The sequence below is a fragment of the Jaculus jaculus genome, chromosome 9 (genome assembly GCF_020740685.1).
Source record: "Jaculus jaculus isolate mJacJac1 chromosome 9, mJacJac1.mat.Y.cur, whole genome shotgun sequence".
Lineage (NCBI taxonomy): Eukaryota > Metazoa > Chordata > Mammalia > Rodentia > Dipodidae > Jaculus > Jaculus jaculus.
The window spans coordinates 84,635,421-84,654,605 of NC_059110.1; the positions used below are offsets into that span (position 1 = coordinate 84,635,421).

The window sequence follows — 19,185 nt, forward strand, 5'->3', positions numbered from 1 at the left end:
TACACCCATTCTCTCTCTAATAAATAAATTAAAAAAATTAAAAAATAAGAAAAGCAGGGGAGGGGATCTTTATATTGTTAATATGTGTTTACAGTTACCTGAGACAGGTAATATGTCATATTCAATTTCATATTCCCAACATATATACATAATAACTGTTCAATAAATGTTTGTGGACTACACTGAACAGATGTGACAAGATGCTGAGACTCAATGAAGCTAAGCCTCATTAGATTTGCCCTCTCTTCTCCAAGCAACTATTTGAATTGTTGAAATATAGTATGGACAATCTGTGATTGATTATTTGCTCTTAGAGCAGATCTAATGTTCACCATTTCAAAATATATAGAAGGGACATTACTTAGTAACTTGCAATTTCCTACCAGGCTTAAATGGTATGTGTGTGAAATGACATTCTGCCATACCTGTCTGCACTGGCTTGTCATATGGGTATGTGACCAACACAGAACCACCATCTAAAGCAACAGAAAGACTGAAGTCCTGTTTTTGAATCAAGTTTTCAATGATGGCTTTAGTCTCAGGTTGGGAGGCATTATCTGAAAACAGGAAAGGTTAAACATAAAACATCAAGTATTAAACTTAATAGGAATACCTAAGAAAATATTTTCTATTTGAACTCAATCAAAATGTTGACTTACAAAATTTATAGATACTTACTTCTTTACATGCCACCCCAAGCAAGAAAGCTGGACTCTCAAAGAGAGGTTATTCTAAGTTGTATATATTTTGAAATAATGTGTATACATTAAGGACACTAAACAAGTACAAGAAAATTCTTATTGGAACAAAGGAAGAGGGATATATCCTACTTTAAAAAGAAAATTAGGGAATATATTTCCTATCTTTGATTATCAGAAAGCAAGGCATTTTTTTGTAGCACTATTCATAAGAGCAAAAAATTAGAAACAAAATGTCCACTTTTAGGATGTAGTTACCTAGTAGCCTAGATTATTTCTAAATGTTAGTGGCATAAAATACTATCAACAAAAACATTAAATATCGCCAGGCGTGGTGGCGCATGCCTTTAATCCCAGCACTTGGGAGGCAGAGGTAGGAGGATTGCTGAGAGTTAGAGGCCACCCTGAGAATACATAGTGAATTCCAGGTCAGCCTGAGCTAGAGTGAGACCCTACCTTAGAAAACCAAAAAAAAAAAAAAAAAAAAAACCCATTAAATATCTATGAGTACTAAAATGGAAAGATGTCAATGATATGTTCAGTGAGAAGTTACAAAATATGTAGACTTTATACTTCTAGTTAAGTAAGAAATAAGGCCCTCCAATGCAACATATGTATATATGTGTAAATGTACCTATATAAAAGAATAAAGAGAATATGAATTTCTATACAAATGGAACATCCCAATACAACTGAGTTTCTATATAAAAACAAACAACTTCAATTACTTTTTTTTTGGTTTTTCAAGGTAGGGTCTCACTGTAGCACAGGCTGACCTGGAATTCACTATGTAGTCTCAGGGCAGTCTCGAACTCATGGCAATCCTCCTACCTCTGCCTCCCAAGTGCTGGGAATAAAGACGTGTGCCACCACGCCCAGCTTTTAAATATTTTTGTAATAGTATTTATAGTATTTATTTATTAGAGAGAGAAAGAGAAATAGAGAGAGAGAGAGAATAAATGAATGAATGAATGAATGAATGAATATGGGCACACCAACTTCAATTACTTTTGTAAAGAAAAAGAAGAAAAGTCTACAATGTTTTCTGGATGTCTATTCATTTATGCTCAACATTCATAACCTAGATATGAAAGCTTCTACATGAACTTATTTACAAAACAGGCTTGACCAATCTCCTAGCAAAGATAAAGAGAAAATATTTTCATAGTCTAAAAATCAGTCCTACTTGTGAAATCTGTATCCAGGTCTTTTCCACGGGCATTTGTTTGTCCCACCTTTGAGGTGCAATCTTTTTCTTGTGCTCGTTCTCGCCCATCTGGATTTAGAGAAGGGACAATCACAATCCTAGTCCTATCGACCAACTAAAACAGAAACAGAAACCAGTGAGATTAGCAGCTCTATGTGGAATCAACAGGTACTTTCCTATGCTTCAAGTAATCCTTATAATTAATTTAAAATAGCTAATTTTAAGGGAACTAAAAAATTCAAATGCAAAATAAAATTCTCACTTGGTCAAAATAAATCTCAAATGAAAATATCTTATAACCAATGTTATCCAAGACTGCTTGGTGACACGGAATAAGGATCATAGAATCATTACCTATAGGCCAATCTAGTATGCTCCTTGTCTTCCCTATGTAAAGTTATACTGGTGCACAGCCATACCCATTCATTGACAGATCCCTGCCTTTGTGCTAAAGTGACACAGTTGAGTACTTACAGAACTTCCTAAAACATAATCTGAAAATATAAATGCCTATCTGGGCAATGAGAAAGAATAGTTGAAATTAACATGTCAGAAATATGAGCCAGCTGTGGTGGTACATGCCTTTAATTCTAGCACTCTGGAGGAAGAGGCAGGGGAGTCACTATGAGTTCGAGGTCACCCTGAGACTATATAATGAATTCCAGATCAGCCTGGGCCACAGTGAAACCCTATTAAAAATAAAAAATAGGTAGGATATTTGTTTTACTATTAATTTCTCCGTCTACTGGCATTACCATCTAGATATGTGGCATAAACTAAGTTCTGATAGATTTTATCTCAGATTCCTAGTGATGTGATGCTTAATATTCATTGTCAATTTGACTGGATTTGACATACTCAGGAGACACACCAATGGGTATATCCATAAGGCTATTTCCAAAGAGGTTTAAATGAGGACTGAAGCCCATCCCTGAACATGAGTGGTGCCATCCCATGGTCTGGGGTCCAGACTAAAAGGAAAAAGCCAGCAGAACACCCACATTCATCTCTTTCTATTTCTTGACTGTGGCAGACCCAATGTGACCAGCCACCTCACACTACTGCCACAATGGGCTATATCCCCTAAAACTATGAGTCACAATAAACCCTTCCTTAGGGTGCTTCTGTCAGTGACAAGTCAAGTAACTTGTGGATTATTTATTCTGTTAAAATAGTCCAAAGAAGGCTGAAGAGATGACTCAGTGGTTAAGTATACTTCCCGAGCAAGCATGAGAGCCTGAGGAGGCCTAATATCAGATAAGTTTGAATATCCAGAATCCAGGTTAAACAGCTGGATGTGGCTAATCAAGTCTGTAACCCCAGTCCTGTCAGGAAGCAGACACATCAGAATCACTGGGGCTCATGAAAAAAATGGCAAGCTCTGGAAGATTTCAGCTCAAATAACCGTAGGTGGAAGAGCAGTGGAGAGTGACATCCAATGCCCTGCTCCAGCCTCCACAGGAAGGCACACGGACTATTACAAGGGCACATACACCTCATACAGCACATACATCATGCATCATATATATGCACACATACAAACAAAAGCAAAAATGACAGTCTTCATAAAGAGTGAAAATACTTGAGACTCTTTAACTCACTGGTTATGAAATTCCTTCTCTTGGGGACTTTTTTTTTCTCAGATACACCTCACACTTCACCACAGACCTACTCAATATAATTTCTGGCGATAGGGATATCTGGACATATATATATAGATATTTTTCTAAGCTTTTTGAGTACCTTTAAACAAATTGGAATCTGAAAGTTATCTATCTCATCTTTTAAGCTTAAAAAGCCCAACTACTCAAAAATAAAATTAAAAAGCCCAATTAGACCAGTGAGACAAATTTTTACAAATTAAGTATGAGTTTTATAATTCTTGGTTAGTGTGTTACCTATCTACAATATATTTTTGATTTTTGCCATGGGATCACTGGGACTCATACCTAGCTAAATATATATATATGGGTTAAGGTTATAACCTGGTGGTAGAGCATGTGCCTAACATGAACTGAAAAAAATTAAGGGGCTGGAGAGATGGCTTAGCTGCTAAGGCACTTGCCTACAAAGCCTAAGGACCCAGATTTGATTCCCCAGTACCCATGTAAGCCAGATGCACATGGTGGCACATGTGTCTAGAGTTTGGAATGACTAGAGGTCCTGGCATGTCCATTCTCTCTCTCTCTCAAATAAATAAATAAAAATATTAAAAAAAAGAGGTGTGATGGTACATGCCTATTACGAAGTGACAGAGGCAGGAGGATGTGAGTTTGAGGCCAGCCTAGGCATTATAGCAAGTTTAATACCAGTCTTAGCTACATAGAAAGACCCCGTCACAAACAAGTCTAAAATTTCTGTGGGGAAAGCCTATGGAGTTGACAATTTCATATGTGTATATAATATATTTTAATAATATTTACTTGTCCTTAACCTCTCTTTTTTCATTCTCACTAAAGCCCATTTGCCTAAGGTGTTTCAAAAGAAATATTGATAAAAATCCAGGCATTGGTAATTTATTAAAAGCCTCCCACATATTTCTAATGTGTAGCCAAGGATGAAAACCAAGTTCTATATACCTTCCCATTAAAAAAGCAAAACAAAATAATAACAAAGTTTTAGGAGATATTTGTTTCAACCTATAAGGAGTTGTCAATAGAATTGGCTTTGCTGAAGAAGATAACCTCTGATGAAGTTGATTTAAATTCATCTCACTTTGTCAAGCAATTCCTTTCTTCTCTCTTATTTTTTTGCTGTTGTTTTCAAGGTAGGGTCTCACTCTTGCCCAGGCTGACCTGGAATTAATTCACTATGTAGTGTCCGGCTGGCCTCAAACTCATGCCAATCCTCCTACCTATGCCTCTCAAATGCTGGGAGGCCCTAGTGTGCCCATTCTTTTACTCTCTATCTGCCTCTTTATCAATCTCTCTCTCTTGCAAATAAAATATACATATATACATACACATATACATACATGTACACACACAAAGATAGTTCATTTTTTGGCATGTATGTGTATGAAGTATTGTCTGTGATGTAATGTGTATGCAGATGCATATGCATGTGTGGAGACCAGAGGACTTTTGGTATCTCTCTCTACTGCTTATCCATGTAATCCTTGAGAGGAAGTTTCTTACTCCCTCTCAGAGCTACCATTTTCAATCAGCAACTCCCAGTGATTTTCAGGACTCTACACCTCACAGGACTAGGGTTACAAACATGCATGGCCACAGTTGGTATTTTACTTGCTCAGGCAATGTCAGGCCCTCTCATATATTTGTGCTTGTGAGGCAAGTGTTCTCACCCACTGAGCCATCACCCCAGCCTCAAGATGGTAATAAGATGGTTTTTTTTTTTCCCCCCAGGTAGGATCTTACTCAAGCCCAGGCTGACCTGGAATTCACTATGTAGTTTCAGGGTGGCCTTGAACTCATAGTGAACCTCCTACCTCTGCCTCCCAAGTGCTGGAGATTAAAGATGTGCACTACCACCCATGGCTTCAAGATGGTTTTCTTTCTTTTCCTTTTGGTTTTTCGAGGTAGGGTCTCACTCTGGCCCAGGCTGACCTGGAATTCACTATATAGTCTCAGGGTGGCCTTGAAGTCACAGCGATCCTTCTACCTCTGCCTCCCGAGTGCTGGGATTAAAGGTGTGCACCAACACGCCCAGCAAGATGGTTCATTTTTTTTTAAAGTAACATTTAAGATGTACTAAAAGCACTTCTCTGTAAATTCTAGTTAGAAATGGTGCCTCAATGTCAATGTATCACTAAGCCTTTCACCATTTAAAGCATGTCAAAAAGGCTATTCTCTTACTTGGGTTACAACTGGGTTCTTTTTGTAGTTCAGGCAGAGAAATTCTGCCAGAGCCAAAAGCAGTTCAGTTCCAACTGGAGCATTTCCATGGATACCAGCAACAAAACGAATCTTTGGTTCTTCAGGTTCAGATATGTTGGGCTTATTGGAGATTTCAAGGGACCAAAGGTGACGATACTCAGCACTCTGTCCCAAACTTTCAAAAGCCAGAAATAGAAAGTTAGCAAGTAATCAGGCATTCTGTTAAGCTTAACTTATGGACTTGAAAAATAAAAATGAAAATAAAGTGAAAAAACAGAGTAAAAAAGTCCTTAAAGTCTTTTTAAGAACTAATGAACCATTATGCCAGAAAACAAGTTTACCTTAAGCAAAGAAAGTCAATTAGAAGTACAATATTATCAGATTTAGAAAAGATGATTTAGTCTAACAGTCCTCCAGCTTTTGTCTTTCTCTTACCATCTTCACAATATTTGATTTTTCTTCTATCAACTGTCTTTTAAATTGAGTCACTTAAATTCTTATTATGGAAATATTTAAATTTAGGTGAATGTAGAGAACCTCCTTAAAAATCTACATTGATCAATGTAAGCATACTTCATGCTTCATTATAATTGCAACACCAGTTTGAGAGTAAAAATGAATGAAAACAAAACAATGGTCAACTATCTGCTTGTGTAAGAACTATGAACTTAAGGCTAGCTTTCTTCTGTAAGGGAGATCAAAAAGAGTTGGACAGGAAAAATATGTAAGCACTAAACTGAGTACGATTAATAGACTAAAAACTGACTGCTTTTTTACAATGTTATTCTAAGATACTAGTGTCCACTGGCCTACCACCTAAAACTCCTGTCCCCACCATGGGTGGGTATATTTTGTATGTATCCCATTTTGAGGGAACTACTTAACTTAAGAACACATTTTAAATTATGGGTTAAAAAAAAAAACTAAATGAGTTAAGCCAACAGGAATATCCAATTGTGGCTTTATTTTAAAACAAGAAAGCCTACAAATTGTATACAGTGCTAAGAAAAATTTCAAAATCTGAACAAAGGCTGGAGAGATGGCTTAGTAGCTAAGGCGCTTGCCTGTGAAGCCTAAGGACCCATGTTTGACTCTCCAGATCCCACCACGTAAGCCAGATGAACAAAGGTGAGGCAAGCAGAAGTTCACATATGTCCACTAGGTGGCACAAGTGTATGGAGTTTGCAGTAGCTGGCATACCAATATTCTCTCTCTCTCTCTAAATTAAAAAAAGAAAGAAAGAAAAAAGCTGGGCGGTGGTGCACGCCTTTAATCCCAGAACTTGGGAGGCAGAGGTAGGAGGATCGCTGAGAATTTGAGGCCACCCTGAGACTACATACTTAATTCCAGGTCAGCTGGACCAGAGTGAGATGCTACCTTGGGGGGGGGGGGGAGGGGAGAGAGAGAGAGAGAGAGAGAGAAGAAAGAAAGAAAAAGGAAGAAAAAAAAATTTGAACAAGGCAGACGTACACAAGAAGTTGGGGAAGGAAGGCAGCTGCCACTGCCAAAGTAAGTATTACTCAGCATCTGTAAATGTTACAAGCCCAAATTTAAGAAGCCCAAATTTCTGGTAAGATAAAAAGGACCAATGAATAAGTCAAAGTAAAAAAGTAAAAGGCTAAATAATGTCCATTAGGTTTGTAAGAGGGAATAAATAAATTTATAAGTTGAGGGCAAAATGTAAAGAAAGACTCTTATATTAGGCAAACCATAGAAGTCATGGAAATAATTTTGGTCGTAACTAAACAAGACCCAAAGAGGACAAGTAAATGTACAGAGAAAGTGAGGCCGAGAAGCCCCAGAAAATAAAGGAAAAACGGTCAGGCATCACTTTTATGTGAGCCAGTACTTTGTGTGGGTTTTTCCTAGGAAGCCTCAATCAATCATGTTTCTAAAGCTTCAGCTAACAGACCCCATGAATAGAGACTAAGGTTCAGGAAATGACAGCAACCAAGCTTCTTTTTCAAATTTGTCTAAAGTCTTCTACACGATCTCTTATAAGTGAGTGCATAATTCCAAATTCCTTAACTGTCCCTAGCAAAACAAAATAAACTAAGCAATATTTAGTGAGAAAATACCTTCAACTGAAAAGTAAAAAGAGTTTTGAAATCAATAAGAGTAATATTAGGAAGAATAATTTTTCATTTCCTAAGGGCTCAATCTATATATTGCTAATATAACAAGCAGTTCTCCAACTTTTTCAAATCTCACTGTTAGAAAGATCTTCAAACAAATACATTTTGTGAAACTGGGACACTCCAACTCTCACACATTCAGTTGAGTCATCAATATGCTAAGACTTAATACATCTTTTTCAGGAAAGTGAAAGACAGTAAAATGGTGATTCTTACGTGGTAATATTTGTAATTTGTGGGTAGTTCATTACAAGTCCTCTCAAAAACTCTGATAAATCTTTGTAGGAATGGTATCGATAAAGAGCCAAATTTGAAGAGGAGCTTGACATGAAACCTTCCAAACCATTCTCAGCAGAGAGGTCTTTGATTAACGCTTCAAACTGCTTAGTTGTTGGGTCGCTGACATTATCACTGCCCGTGCTGTCCCCTTTTCCTTTCTTTGATTCACTGTTTGCATCTGTCGACCGAACAAGCGTGAAGTTGACCTGAATCACACCTTCCCTCTTGACAGTCACATTCTGGGTAACTGGGTTATACCTATAATAAAGCACACAAATCAGGGCTACTTCTTAAACTCCAGTGCCCAAGTACTGGGAAGAGAGGCACACAGAAGACATGTGAGTCCAAGACCCTACATCAAAAAGCCAAAAACCTTAAAATAAAAATAAATGTCTGTACACCACTGAAGCTATACCACTGTAGCATCCTAAAGAGTCAATTTTCAAACTTTGCTAAATAACATAACTTAAAAAAAAATTAAAAACAGACATAGGGGCTAGAGAGATGGCTTAGTGGTTAAGGTGCTTGCTTGCAAAACCTAACTGCCTAGGTTCAATTTCCTAGTACCCATGTAAAGCCAGATGCCAAAGTGGCTCATGCATCTGGAGTTCGTTTGCAGAAGCAAGAGGCCCTAGCATGCCCTGTCTCTTTCTCTCTGCTTGCAAATAAATAAACAAACAAAAATATTTTTAAAAGAACATACTTAGGTATATGAAAAATGGAACGAATTCATATGATTTCAAACATGGCTTCCTGCAGTACCCCATGACTCCTGGGATCCCAATCTACTTGTCTACTATCAGGGTATTTTGGGTGGAAACGTCTGAGGTACTAAGGACATTCTCAACCAAAGACATCATTCATGTCATACTTCTCAGATACCCTGCTGCTCTAATTTATCTTCACTCAGCCAGTGTTAAGTAAAACAGAAATGACCATGTAATTCATTAGGGTAAGGTTCCATACCCTCTCTTTATAGACCATTAGATATTTAAAAGCATTTTAAACAAGTACTATAAGTATTTTCATATGCTTATTGTCACTCTAATGGATGTTTAATTTTTCAGAATGTTGGCTAGGGGCCAGAGTGAGTTGAGTCAATACAGTATTTTCCTTGCCTGAGTTTGATTTCCAGCATAGGGGGAGTTGGCTAGAAAGGAAAGAGGATATTCTGTGGTAGTACCTACTCCCACAAAAACATGAAGAAAGAAAACTAGAGGAACATGGTGGCTCATACCTGTTATCCCAGCACTTGAGGATGGGAAGCTGAGGCAGGAGGATTGCTTCAAGTTTCAGGCCAGCCAGTGCTACATGGCAAGACCCTTTTTCAAGAAAAACAACCCACTCCCCCCAAAATTACAAGAGGACAAACCCATGATTTCAATGTTAAGCCACTTGTAAAAGAATTTCAAAAACTGGGAAGAAAATCTGTGGGAAAAATGGAATAGGTTTATTTTAATGTTTTCAATATATAAATCTAAGGTAGGTATGGTGCACATCTACAAACCTGTAAGAAGCTGAGGGAGAGGATTGCTAGAGCCCAGGAGTTGGAGGCCAGTCTGGGGAATATAATGAAAGAGAGATAAAGGGGGGAGGGAGAGGAGCAGGCAGGCTTAATACATTTTTATGGAAAGAAAGTTCAAGCCAGGCATGGTGGCACATACCTATAATCCCAGCCTCAGGAGGTAGAGGCAGGATGACCAGGAGCTCAAGGCCAGCTTGGGGTATATGAAACTTGTCTCAAACAAATAAAACTCATAAAAAACAAAACAGGGGGGCTGAAGAGATGGCTTAGTGCTTAAGAGCTTGCCTGTGAAGCCTAAGGACCCATGTTTGATTCTCCATATCCCACCATGTAAGCCAGATGCTGGCGCATGCAGCTGGAGTTTGTTTGCTATGGCTGGAGGCCCTGGTGTGCCCATTCTCTCTCTCTATCTGCCTCTTCCTCTCTCTCTCTCTGTAGCTCTCAAATAAATAAATAAAAACAAAAAATGGGGCTGAAGAGATGGCTTAGCAGTTAAGGCACTTGCCTGCAAACCCTCAGGACCCATGTCTGACTCCCTAGAAGCCACATAAGCCAGATACACATGGTGGTATATGCATCTGAAGTTCAACTGCAGTGGCTGGAGGCCCTGGCACACCAATTATCTCTCTCTCTCATAAAAACAAAACATGAAAATAGTCTTACTTAGAACTTGCAATTGGATGGAATGTCACTGAATGAAACAAATACAGCACAGTAAGAAATAATTGTCAAACTGGGCATAGGGCACACTAGTCTGAGCATTTGGGAGGCGAAGGCAGGAAGATCCATAGTTAAGGTCATTCCTGGCTATATAGGGAGTTAAAGGCCACTCTGGCCTAGAGACCTTCTCAAAAAAGTTTTTTTTTTTTTAAAGAAATATTTTTATTTATCTGCTATCAGAGGGATACATAGCGTGAAGAGAGACAGAGAGAATAGGCATGCCAGGGCCTCCAGCCACTGTTAACGAGCTCTAGATACATGTGCCACTTTGTGCACCTGGCTTTATGTGGGTATTGGGAAATCAAACCCACTTTGCAGGCAAGTGCCTTAACCGCTAAACCATCTCTCCAGCCCTCAAAAAAAAAAAAAAGTTTTTTTTTAACATAAAAAATGTCTGTGAGGAGCCAGACGTGGTGGCACATACCTTTAATCCTAGTACTTGGGAGGCAGAGGTAGGAGGATCGCTGTGAGTTCAAGACCACCCTGGAACTACACAGTGAGTTCCAGGTCAGCCTGGGCTAGAGTGAGACTACCTTGAAAAACCAAAACCCAAACCAAAAACAACAACAACAAAAATTGTCTGTGAGGCTGAGTGTGGTGGTGCATAACTTTAATTCCAGCATTTGGGAGGCAGAGGTATGATTGCCCTGAGTTCGAGACCAGCCTGAGACTACATAGTGACTTCCAGGTCAGCCTGGGCTATAGTGAGACCCTACCTCAAAAAATCCAAAAACAACAACAACAAAAAGTCTGTGAGAGAGCTTTGAAAGGCTCTGAAAAGGAACGTTTGTAAAACTGTAAACTAGTGCATCTACTGAGAATGTGGCTGAGGCTTTTGGCAGATTTGGAATATGGTTTGTTTTTGTCTGTCAGGACCCTTAGAGAATTATTAATAGTGAAGAAATAGCTCACTATGGACAGATAACAGGTAATCAGAGCAGAGAAAGGTAAAGGTGTGTGAATTCACAGACTGCTTACGTCTGATAGTGCTGGCTGGCATGGGGTACTCACCCTGACACTAGAGAGTGAAACCAGCTCTCAACTTCCCTATAAAAAACCCCAGGCTGCTTAGTAGGTGCTCTAAAATTTTCTAGAAATACTTTCTAGAATGGAACCATGTTGTCTTATCTGCAAGCTGTTAATTATAAGGCATTCATCACTCACCCTCGAGCAGATGCTGTGATTCTATAAGTTCCGGGAACCAACAGACGCCAGTAATCTCCAGTTTTGTAAGTAGTCACTGGGTGATTGATTTCAGCAACACTAATGGTGGCGTTTAATATACCCCTACCATCTGTGGCATCAAGGACGAATCCTTTGACACCCTGATGAACCTGGACAAGGGACAAGAACACCAAATTTCAACAGTAAAGATCATCATTTAATTAATTTGGGAACTCATATCCAAAACAACAGAGTGTTAACCATGTAAACAAATGGAACAAACAGAAATTTAGGAGTTTAGGGTTAACTAAATGTAAATTTTCATCAAAAATATTTTTTTCAAGGTTAATCTTTCATAGGTGAGTTTGTCTTTTTATCATGAAGAATACAGGGCCTAGGAAGATGGCTCAGTGGATAAAGGCACTTGTTCGCAAAGCCTGAGAGCCTGGGTTCAATTCCCCAGTACCCACATAAAGCCAGATGCACAAAGTGGCACATGCATCTAGAGCTTTTTTACAGTGTGAAGAGGCCCTCTACTTGTTCACGTTCAAATAAATAAAAACATTTTTAAAATACATGAACAACACTGAACTTTTAGTCATACTATTTCAGAATATAGGATGTCATAAAAGAAAGTAGGTCAGGGCTATTCAAAAAGGAACTATCTTAAAAAAGGAAGATTATTCTCTAGTTTAAAAAGAGTACAGAGGGCTGGAGGAATGGCTTAGCAGTTAAGGCATTTGCCTGCAAAGCCAAAGGACCCAGGTTTGATTCCCTAGGACCCATGTTAGACAGCTGCACAAGGGAGGAGTGCATGTGCCTGGAGTTCATTTGCAGTGGCTGGAGGCCCTGGTACATCCATTCTCTCTCTCTACCCCTTCTTTCTCTGTCAAATAAATAAATAAAAATATTTTTAAAAAGAGTAAGGAGACACATAATCAAATGCACTAGATCCTGATTATAAAATACAGTTATGAAGTTACATTTTGGGATATACGGAAATGTAGATATAGAGTGGGTATTAGATAATATTAGAGAATTACTGTTAATTTTCTTAGGTGATATAATGGCATTCAGAGATGACATGTAGGATATTGTAATTTTTAGGAGACAGATGCTAAGTATTGGAGGGTAAAATATCCTAACACTTCCAATTTCTACTGAAATACTTTAGCCAATCACATGCATCTGCATGTACATTTTTCATAGAAATAAAGCAAAGAGCCAGGTGTGGTAGCACACACCTTTAATACCAGCACTTGGGAGGCAGAGGTAGGAGGACAGCTGTGAGTTCAAGGCTACCCTAAGACTACATAGTAAATTCCAGATCAGCCTGGGCTAGATTGAAACCCTACCTCAAATTAAAAACAAATAAAAAAACAAGCAAAATGTTTAAATTTATTAAATCTAAGTCTTATACCTTCTCTGTGTATATAAAATTTATCAGAATAAAGTAGTTTTTTAATATTAATAAACAAACAGGCTTTAGGCATACCACTCAAGAAAATAATAGAACTATGCTAGTATAATTTATCAGACTATCCTAATTAACCATTCACATATTTATTAACCTGTCTCTATAAACCACCATGCATATCCAAACAAAAGAAACTTAATCCTTTTACAATAAGTCTACAGCCAAAAGAAAAATATCCTGAAGAAATAAGGGAGGAAGTCCCATTTACTATAGCCACAAAAATTAATTATCTTGGAATATCCTTAATCAAGGAAGTGAAAGACTTCTACAATGAAAACATTAAAACACTGATGGAAAAAACTGAGCGAGACATGAGAAGATGGAAGTACCTCCCTGACCATGGATCAGAAGCATTAATATAGTGAAAACGGCCATCCTACTAAAAGCAATATACAAGTTCAATACAATTCTAATCAAAATTGTAGCACCGTTTTTCACAGAAACAGAAAAAAATTACTCAACATTTACATGGAAGCACAAAAGCCTCAAACAGCCACAAATGTCCTCAGCAAAAAGAATACTAGTGGTAGTATCACCAGAACTGATTTCAAAATATACTTCAAAGCCATTGTAATAAAAACAGCATGGCACTGGTACATATATCAATAAAATTTAAGAGCCACAGGATGGGAAGGTGTATAATGAGGCGTTGTTCCATCTATAATTATACAGATACTGACTGGTGCATTTATGATCCTAAAGTGAATAAATAACCCCCCTGGTGAAGGCTCTCAGTAGAATGGGGTGAGGGAGAAGAAACACAGAGTATAATCCCATGGGACTATGTCTAATATGCAATATAGTCATAAAGTTATCAATTAATAATAATAAAATATACTATAACTTGTCAAATTCTTATATGTATATCTAACTTATATCAAATAAATTATTTTTGTGTATATATTATGTGTTCATGTGAGTGTGAGTGCTGGTGTGTATATACATGCCTTGAAGCATGTGTGGGGTCAAAGGGTAACTTTCAGGTCAATCCTTCTATTTCCACAGTTTCTGGATCTCGCTCTGCTGTTCTTTGTTGTACTTGCCAGAAGCTTCCAGGAAATTATTCTCTCTCTGCTTCCCAGCTTACTGTCAATGTGCTAGGATTACCAAAATCTACCACAGCGTCCAGCTTTGTATGTGGGGTCTAGGGATAAGTGGTTTACCCACTGAGTCATCTTTCCAATCCTGTTACCTTTTTATAAAGAGGATAAAAAGTGACCAGTAACCATGAGGAGCAATATCCCCACCTTGTTCAATCACTCTTTCAACTTTGCCCATATATACAAATAAATTCATTTGCATCCATGAATTTTCTAGATAAATTAACACTAAAGACTATACTATACAAATTAGGTAAATACACTAAAAATAATTGGAATCAGAACAGGTATAATCTAAAATCATTCAATACAAACCAGCATACACAAAAATCTTGTTATTGGAATAAACCATACTTTACTCTTGACTAGTCACCTGTTTTATGAACTGGATTAGAGATTTTCGATTCTGTTCCCAAAACCTTGGCAGATCTTTCTCAAGTGGATATTTCACACAACCTAGTTCAATGGTTACTTCAAAGCAATTTGTTTGTAAATAGTTCCAGTCCTGCATACCACCTAAAAGACAAAAAATTAAAACAATTCATTGAGAGTAAGTTCTACATAATTTAGATCCTAAAAATCAGGGCATATTCTTAGTGAAAAACCAAATTCATTTTGGATCTGTGTTGACTGAAATTCAATAATATGTTCATGAGAGAGATCTCTGATGCTTATAGACCAGGCAGTTTCATGCTCATGGAGAATTCAATTGTTACATACACTCTTCCTATTAGCACATGTAAGGTTCTTGACATCAGTCAGAAGTAAAATGCAACACTTTAGTAGCTGTATGTAGTGTGATACTCTCTCAAAAAAGAGCAGCAAATGTAAAATATCTGAAAAGGTTATTTGAATGGTTCTTTCTCAGAGTATAACAGATCAGCAGTAAGCAGCAGAATCTAGGAAAGCAGAGAATCCATCTTAAAGATCTTTACCTGGGACATTATACCAATTAGCACCATTTGTTATTCCATGAGGAAAATATTCATTAGGATACATATTCTTGCACGGTCTACCTTGAAACATCTGGGAATTTTCCTGAAAAAGGAAAGAATCTTTATTTGTATCTATATCAAAGCTACTGGAAGGACAGAGGAAAACTTAACAACAAAAGGTTACAGTGTGTGAAGGAGCATGAAGTGAGCGGGATAATAGAAAGCAATGAGACATTTCAACATAGAGTTTTCTATTGCCATCTGTATTTTGACTGTGAATTTATTTTTTATTTTTTTAATTAATTAATTTATTTATTTGAGAGCGACAGACACAGAGAGAAAGACAGATAGAGGGAGAGAGACAGAATGGGCACACCAGGGCTTCCAGCCTCTGCAAACGAACTCCAGATGCGTGCGCCCCTTTGTGCATCTGGCTAACGTGGGACCTGGGGAACCGAGCCTCGAACCGGGGTCCTTAGGCTTCATAGGCAAGCGCTTAACCGCTATGCCATCTCTCCAGCCCTTGACTGTGAATTTATTTTTAAATTGAAACTAAGAATTGGGTATGGTGATGCATATTATAATTCCAATGCTTGGAAGGCTGAGACAGGAGGATATTAAGTTTGAGGCCAGCCTGAGCTATGTAGCAAGATCCTATCTTAAAAAAAAAACCCAAAAGACAAAAAAAAAAATCAAAATTAAGCATGCTTTATAAGCAAATTACTTGTAGTTATATGAAACTTACCAACCTGCTACACCTGACACTTAAAATTTTTTGCTAATGAGCTGGAGAGATGGCTTAGTCGTTAAGGCACTTGCCTGCAAAACCTAAGGTCTCTTGTTTAACTCTCCAGGTCTCATGTAAGCTAGACACACAAAGTAACACAAGTGTGCAAGGTCACACATGCGCACAAGATGGCACACACATCTGGAGTTCACCTTGGTGGCTGGAGGCCCTGGTGCATCACTTCTCTCTCTTGTTCTTCCTCTCTTGCATTAAAGAAAAAAAAAAGCCAGGCTGTTGGGCTTGTCTCAAAAAAAAAATTCTGCTAATATTCATATATTCATTTCATATTTTAAAGTGCTTAAATTCCATAAAAGAAAACATATAGTGTAGAGTAAGCAGGTTTCCCTGACTTCTAGGGTACTAAGTTGGGCCCTCTGTGTTTTGACTATAACGTGCAAGTATCCTATTACAACTAGTGGCACATAAGAAAACATTTGTGTCTGTGTGGTATCCAGCCCAGTGTCTAGCCTATTGACATATACAATTGCTTACTCAATGAAAGGTAAGAAAAACTGTCACAGAGGCATAAATGCTATTGGAGTCCAGAGCACAGAAAAATGACTTCTAATTACAGTGGCAGAAGATGATGTTTCCTTGAAGAAATTAAATTGAAAAATGGTCAATGCTTAATTTCTCTCTTTTGGAAATACAAAAAAAGTACAGAAAGTATGAAAAGAAAAATAACAGATTTTAATCTTCCTATCACCACCTTGAGAATTTATCATTTAACTTTAAAATATAATCAATCCCCTTCCAGAAACTTATTATCCCCATTAAAAACTTGTGATCCCACAGTACTCATATAAAACTGCTATTTCAGTTTGCTATAAGAGCAGTGCACATGCTGGTTTTCTATTAAAGGCTGGCACCACAATCTTCTATGCCTGTGATGCTTATCTCTAGTTCCATTGATATCTATCTATCCAGGCCATTATAAATTTATATACATGGATGTATGTATCTTAGATCAATGTATGCATATAAACATGCACAAAAATTTTAAAAAGGATACTTAAAGATTCTAAATCAAATTTCTAACATTCTTCATATCTTAAAAGATCATCTAGTATAAATCTCATCCTGGATATCACAGTTATAAGGCAATAACTATTCCCACTTTGATTTCATGTTTAGTGCACTGCTTTAACTCATAATTATTTTCATTTTCAAGATCTTTGTAATACTAAGGGTAGAATTTTAGTAGTTATATGATCTTTATATCCTCTGGGGAGAAATTCTGGGATGTTAATTACTACACAGCCATCCCTATCTTTGGCTACTCAGAAGCCTCCCAAGACAAATTTTGGGGCAGGTAGCTCTATGGGTGTTTATGTAGAATAAAAGCCTTTATTTTCAGGTAAGCTGCTTACTGGCCAATTAAAAGGAGACTATGAATACATATCGAGGACTTTAATGATCACCTTTCCCACTGGCAAAAGAAGGTACACTCAATTCCAGAGAAGAGAGCATACAGTGCAATGGGAAAAGAATGAGAATATGGTAGGACACAAATAAATAGTGACTGAAGACAGAATCTGAACGAACTCACATCAAATCACTCAATTCTCTTCTAGGTCAATGCTGTCATCTACTGAGAATAAGAGGAGTCAAACTGGGATAGTAGAGACGAAAGGCTTAGAACCACCACAGTGGGAAATGAGTCAGGGAGTCAAGCAGCAAAACATGAAACATTGCCCAGCAGGATTGAGGGATCAATTGAGGTCAGCCAGCAGAACCACAGACTGTAGAAAACTGCCAGAGCACTGTGACTTTTCTGGGCTGTACCTATATTATAATACTAAGTGAAGAAGAGAGTTTGGGCAATTGTTGAAGACGGCATATTGGGAAGCAGGTAAGTCAAAGGGGTGTGCAAGATCCTTGGAAATACCACTGCAAAGGTATGGGTCTAGGCTGGTAAGAATGAAAAATAAAAATGACGAATGGGCTAAGAAGATAAGGAGATACAAAGGAACTTTAAGTGACCAAGAATGAGTGTAGAGTATGATAAGAATATATGCAAAATCTGATCCCTTGATTTTGATTTTGATGGATGGGACAATACCCATTCTTATTATTTCATGTACTTTCCTCCAATATATGGTATGTCCGAACAGATAGTAACAATTATTTAAAATGAAATGAATAGCTATATTCCTTTATTAGAAACTCTAAATCTAACAAAGCCCATTTACACAGAGGGAGGGACTATGAGAAGTGGAATGATAAAAGGCTGTAATTGGCAAAGTTATACAAATAATCTTTACTACCTTATAACCAATAAAGACTAAATCAGTAAACCAAAAATTAAAACTTAACATACCTACTACTCAAGTATCAACATGGAACATGTCTTCTAAGAACTATGTTGTTGTTGTTTTTTCTAGGTAGAGTCTAGCTCTAGCTCAGGCTGACCTGGAATTCACTATGTAGTCTCAGGGTAGCCTCAAACTCACAGCAATCCTCCTACCTCTGCCTCCTGAGTGCTGGGATTAAAGGCATGTGACATCATGCCCCACAAGAACTATGTTTTAATTAAAATTTCACATACACATAACAATGTTTCTGACTGGAAAAGTTATCATGTGAACATGATTCATATCGTATAGTTCAAGAAACACAGAATCTTCTATTTTCCCTTGTTATATTATGGTAGGATTTTGGGCTTTTTTTTTTTTTTTTTTTTTTTTTTTGAGACAAGTTCTCATTGCCCAAGCTGATCTGGAACTTACTATGTAGCTCAGGGAGGACTCAAATTCATGATCTACCCGCCTTATCATCCATCTCCCAAGTGCTGGGATTATAGTCCCCTTTCTTTTTAAACAAAAATGGCCAGACAGATTCGATTCTAACTCTTTGCATCTATTGAGATGGCTGCAGGGTTTCCTTAGTTTGTTGCTATGGTGACTACAGTGGCTTACTGAAAGAGAAAGCTCTCATAGACATTCTGTAAAGTATGGATGTGGCTATATGTCATTAAAATTAAACTTTCAAAAATAAGGGTAGGGGCTGGGGAGATGGCTTGGTGGTTAAGGTGCTTGCTTGCAAAGCCTAAGAACCCAGGTTTGATTCCCCAGTATCCATGTAAGCCACATGCACATGGTTGCACATGCATCTGGAGTTTGTTTGCAGTGGTTAGAGGTCCTAGCATACCCCTTCTCTTTCTCTCTCTCTTAAAAAAAAAAAAAGACTAGATTTGGCTGTAAAACTATAACTCATGAATTCTTCTACTTTATCCCGCTATACTGGGCATATAACTCAAATATTTATCAAATGAAATAAGCTAGCATCATATGTCCTAGGTACTTGCTACAAGCTACAGATG

The 19,185-nt window shown here is 37.7% G+C and overlaps 1 protein-coding gene across 1 annotated transcript in view; it reads right to left on the reverse strand.

Annotated features, from left to right (window-relative positions):
- Nucleotides 1-19,185, reverse strand: part of Cpd (carboxypeptidase D) — a 94,420-nt gene that overhangs the window by 10,348 nt on the left and 64,887 nt on the right. Inside the window, exons 9-15 of the mRNA XM_004667877.2 lie at nucleotides 15,077-15,179; nucleotides 14,515-14,657; nucleotides 11,565-11,734; nucleotides 8,093-8,413; nucleotides 5,721-5,916; nucleotides 1,885-2,020; nucleotides 426-557 (exon numbers count right to left, since the gene is read on the reverse strand). Coding sequence (XP_004667934.2) covers nucleotides 426-557; nucleotides 1,885-2,020; nucleotides 5,721-5,916; nucleotides 8,093-8,413; nucleotides 11,565-11,734; nucleotides 14,515-14,657; nucleotides 15,077-15,179 — 1,201 coding nt within the window. The remainder of the gene's footprint in view (nucleotides 1-425; nucleotides 558-1,884; nucleotides 2,021-5,720; nucleotides 5,917-8,092; nucleotides 8,414-11,564; nucleotides 11,735-14,514; nucleotides 14,658-15,076; nucleotides 15,180-19,185) is intronic.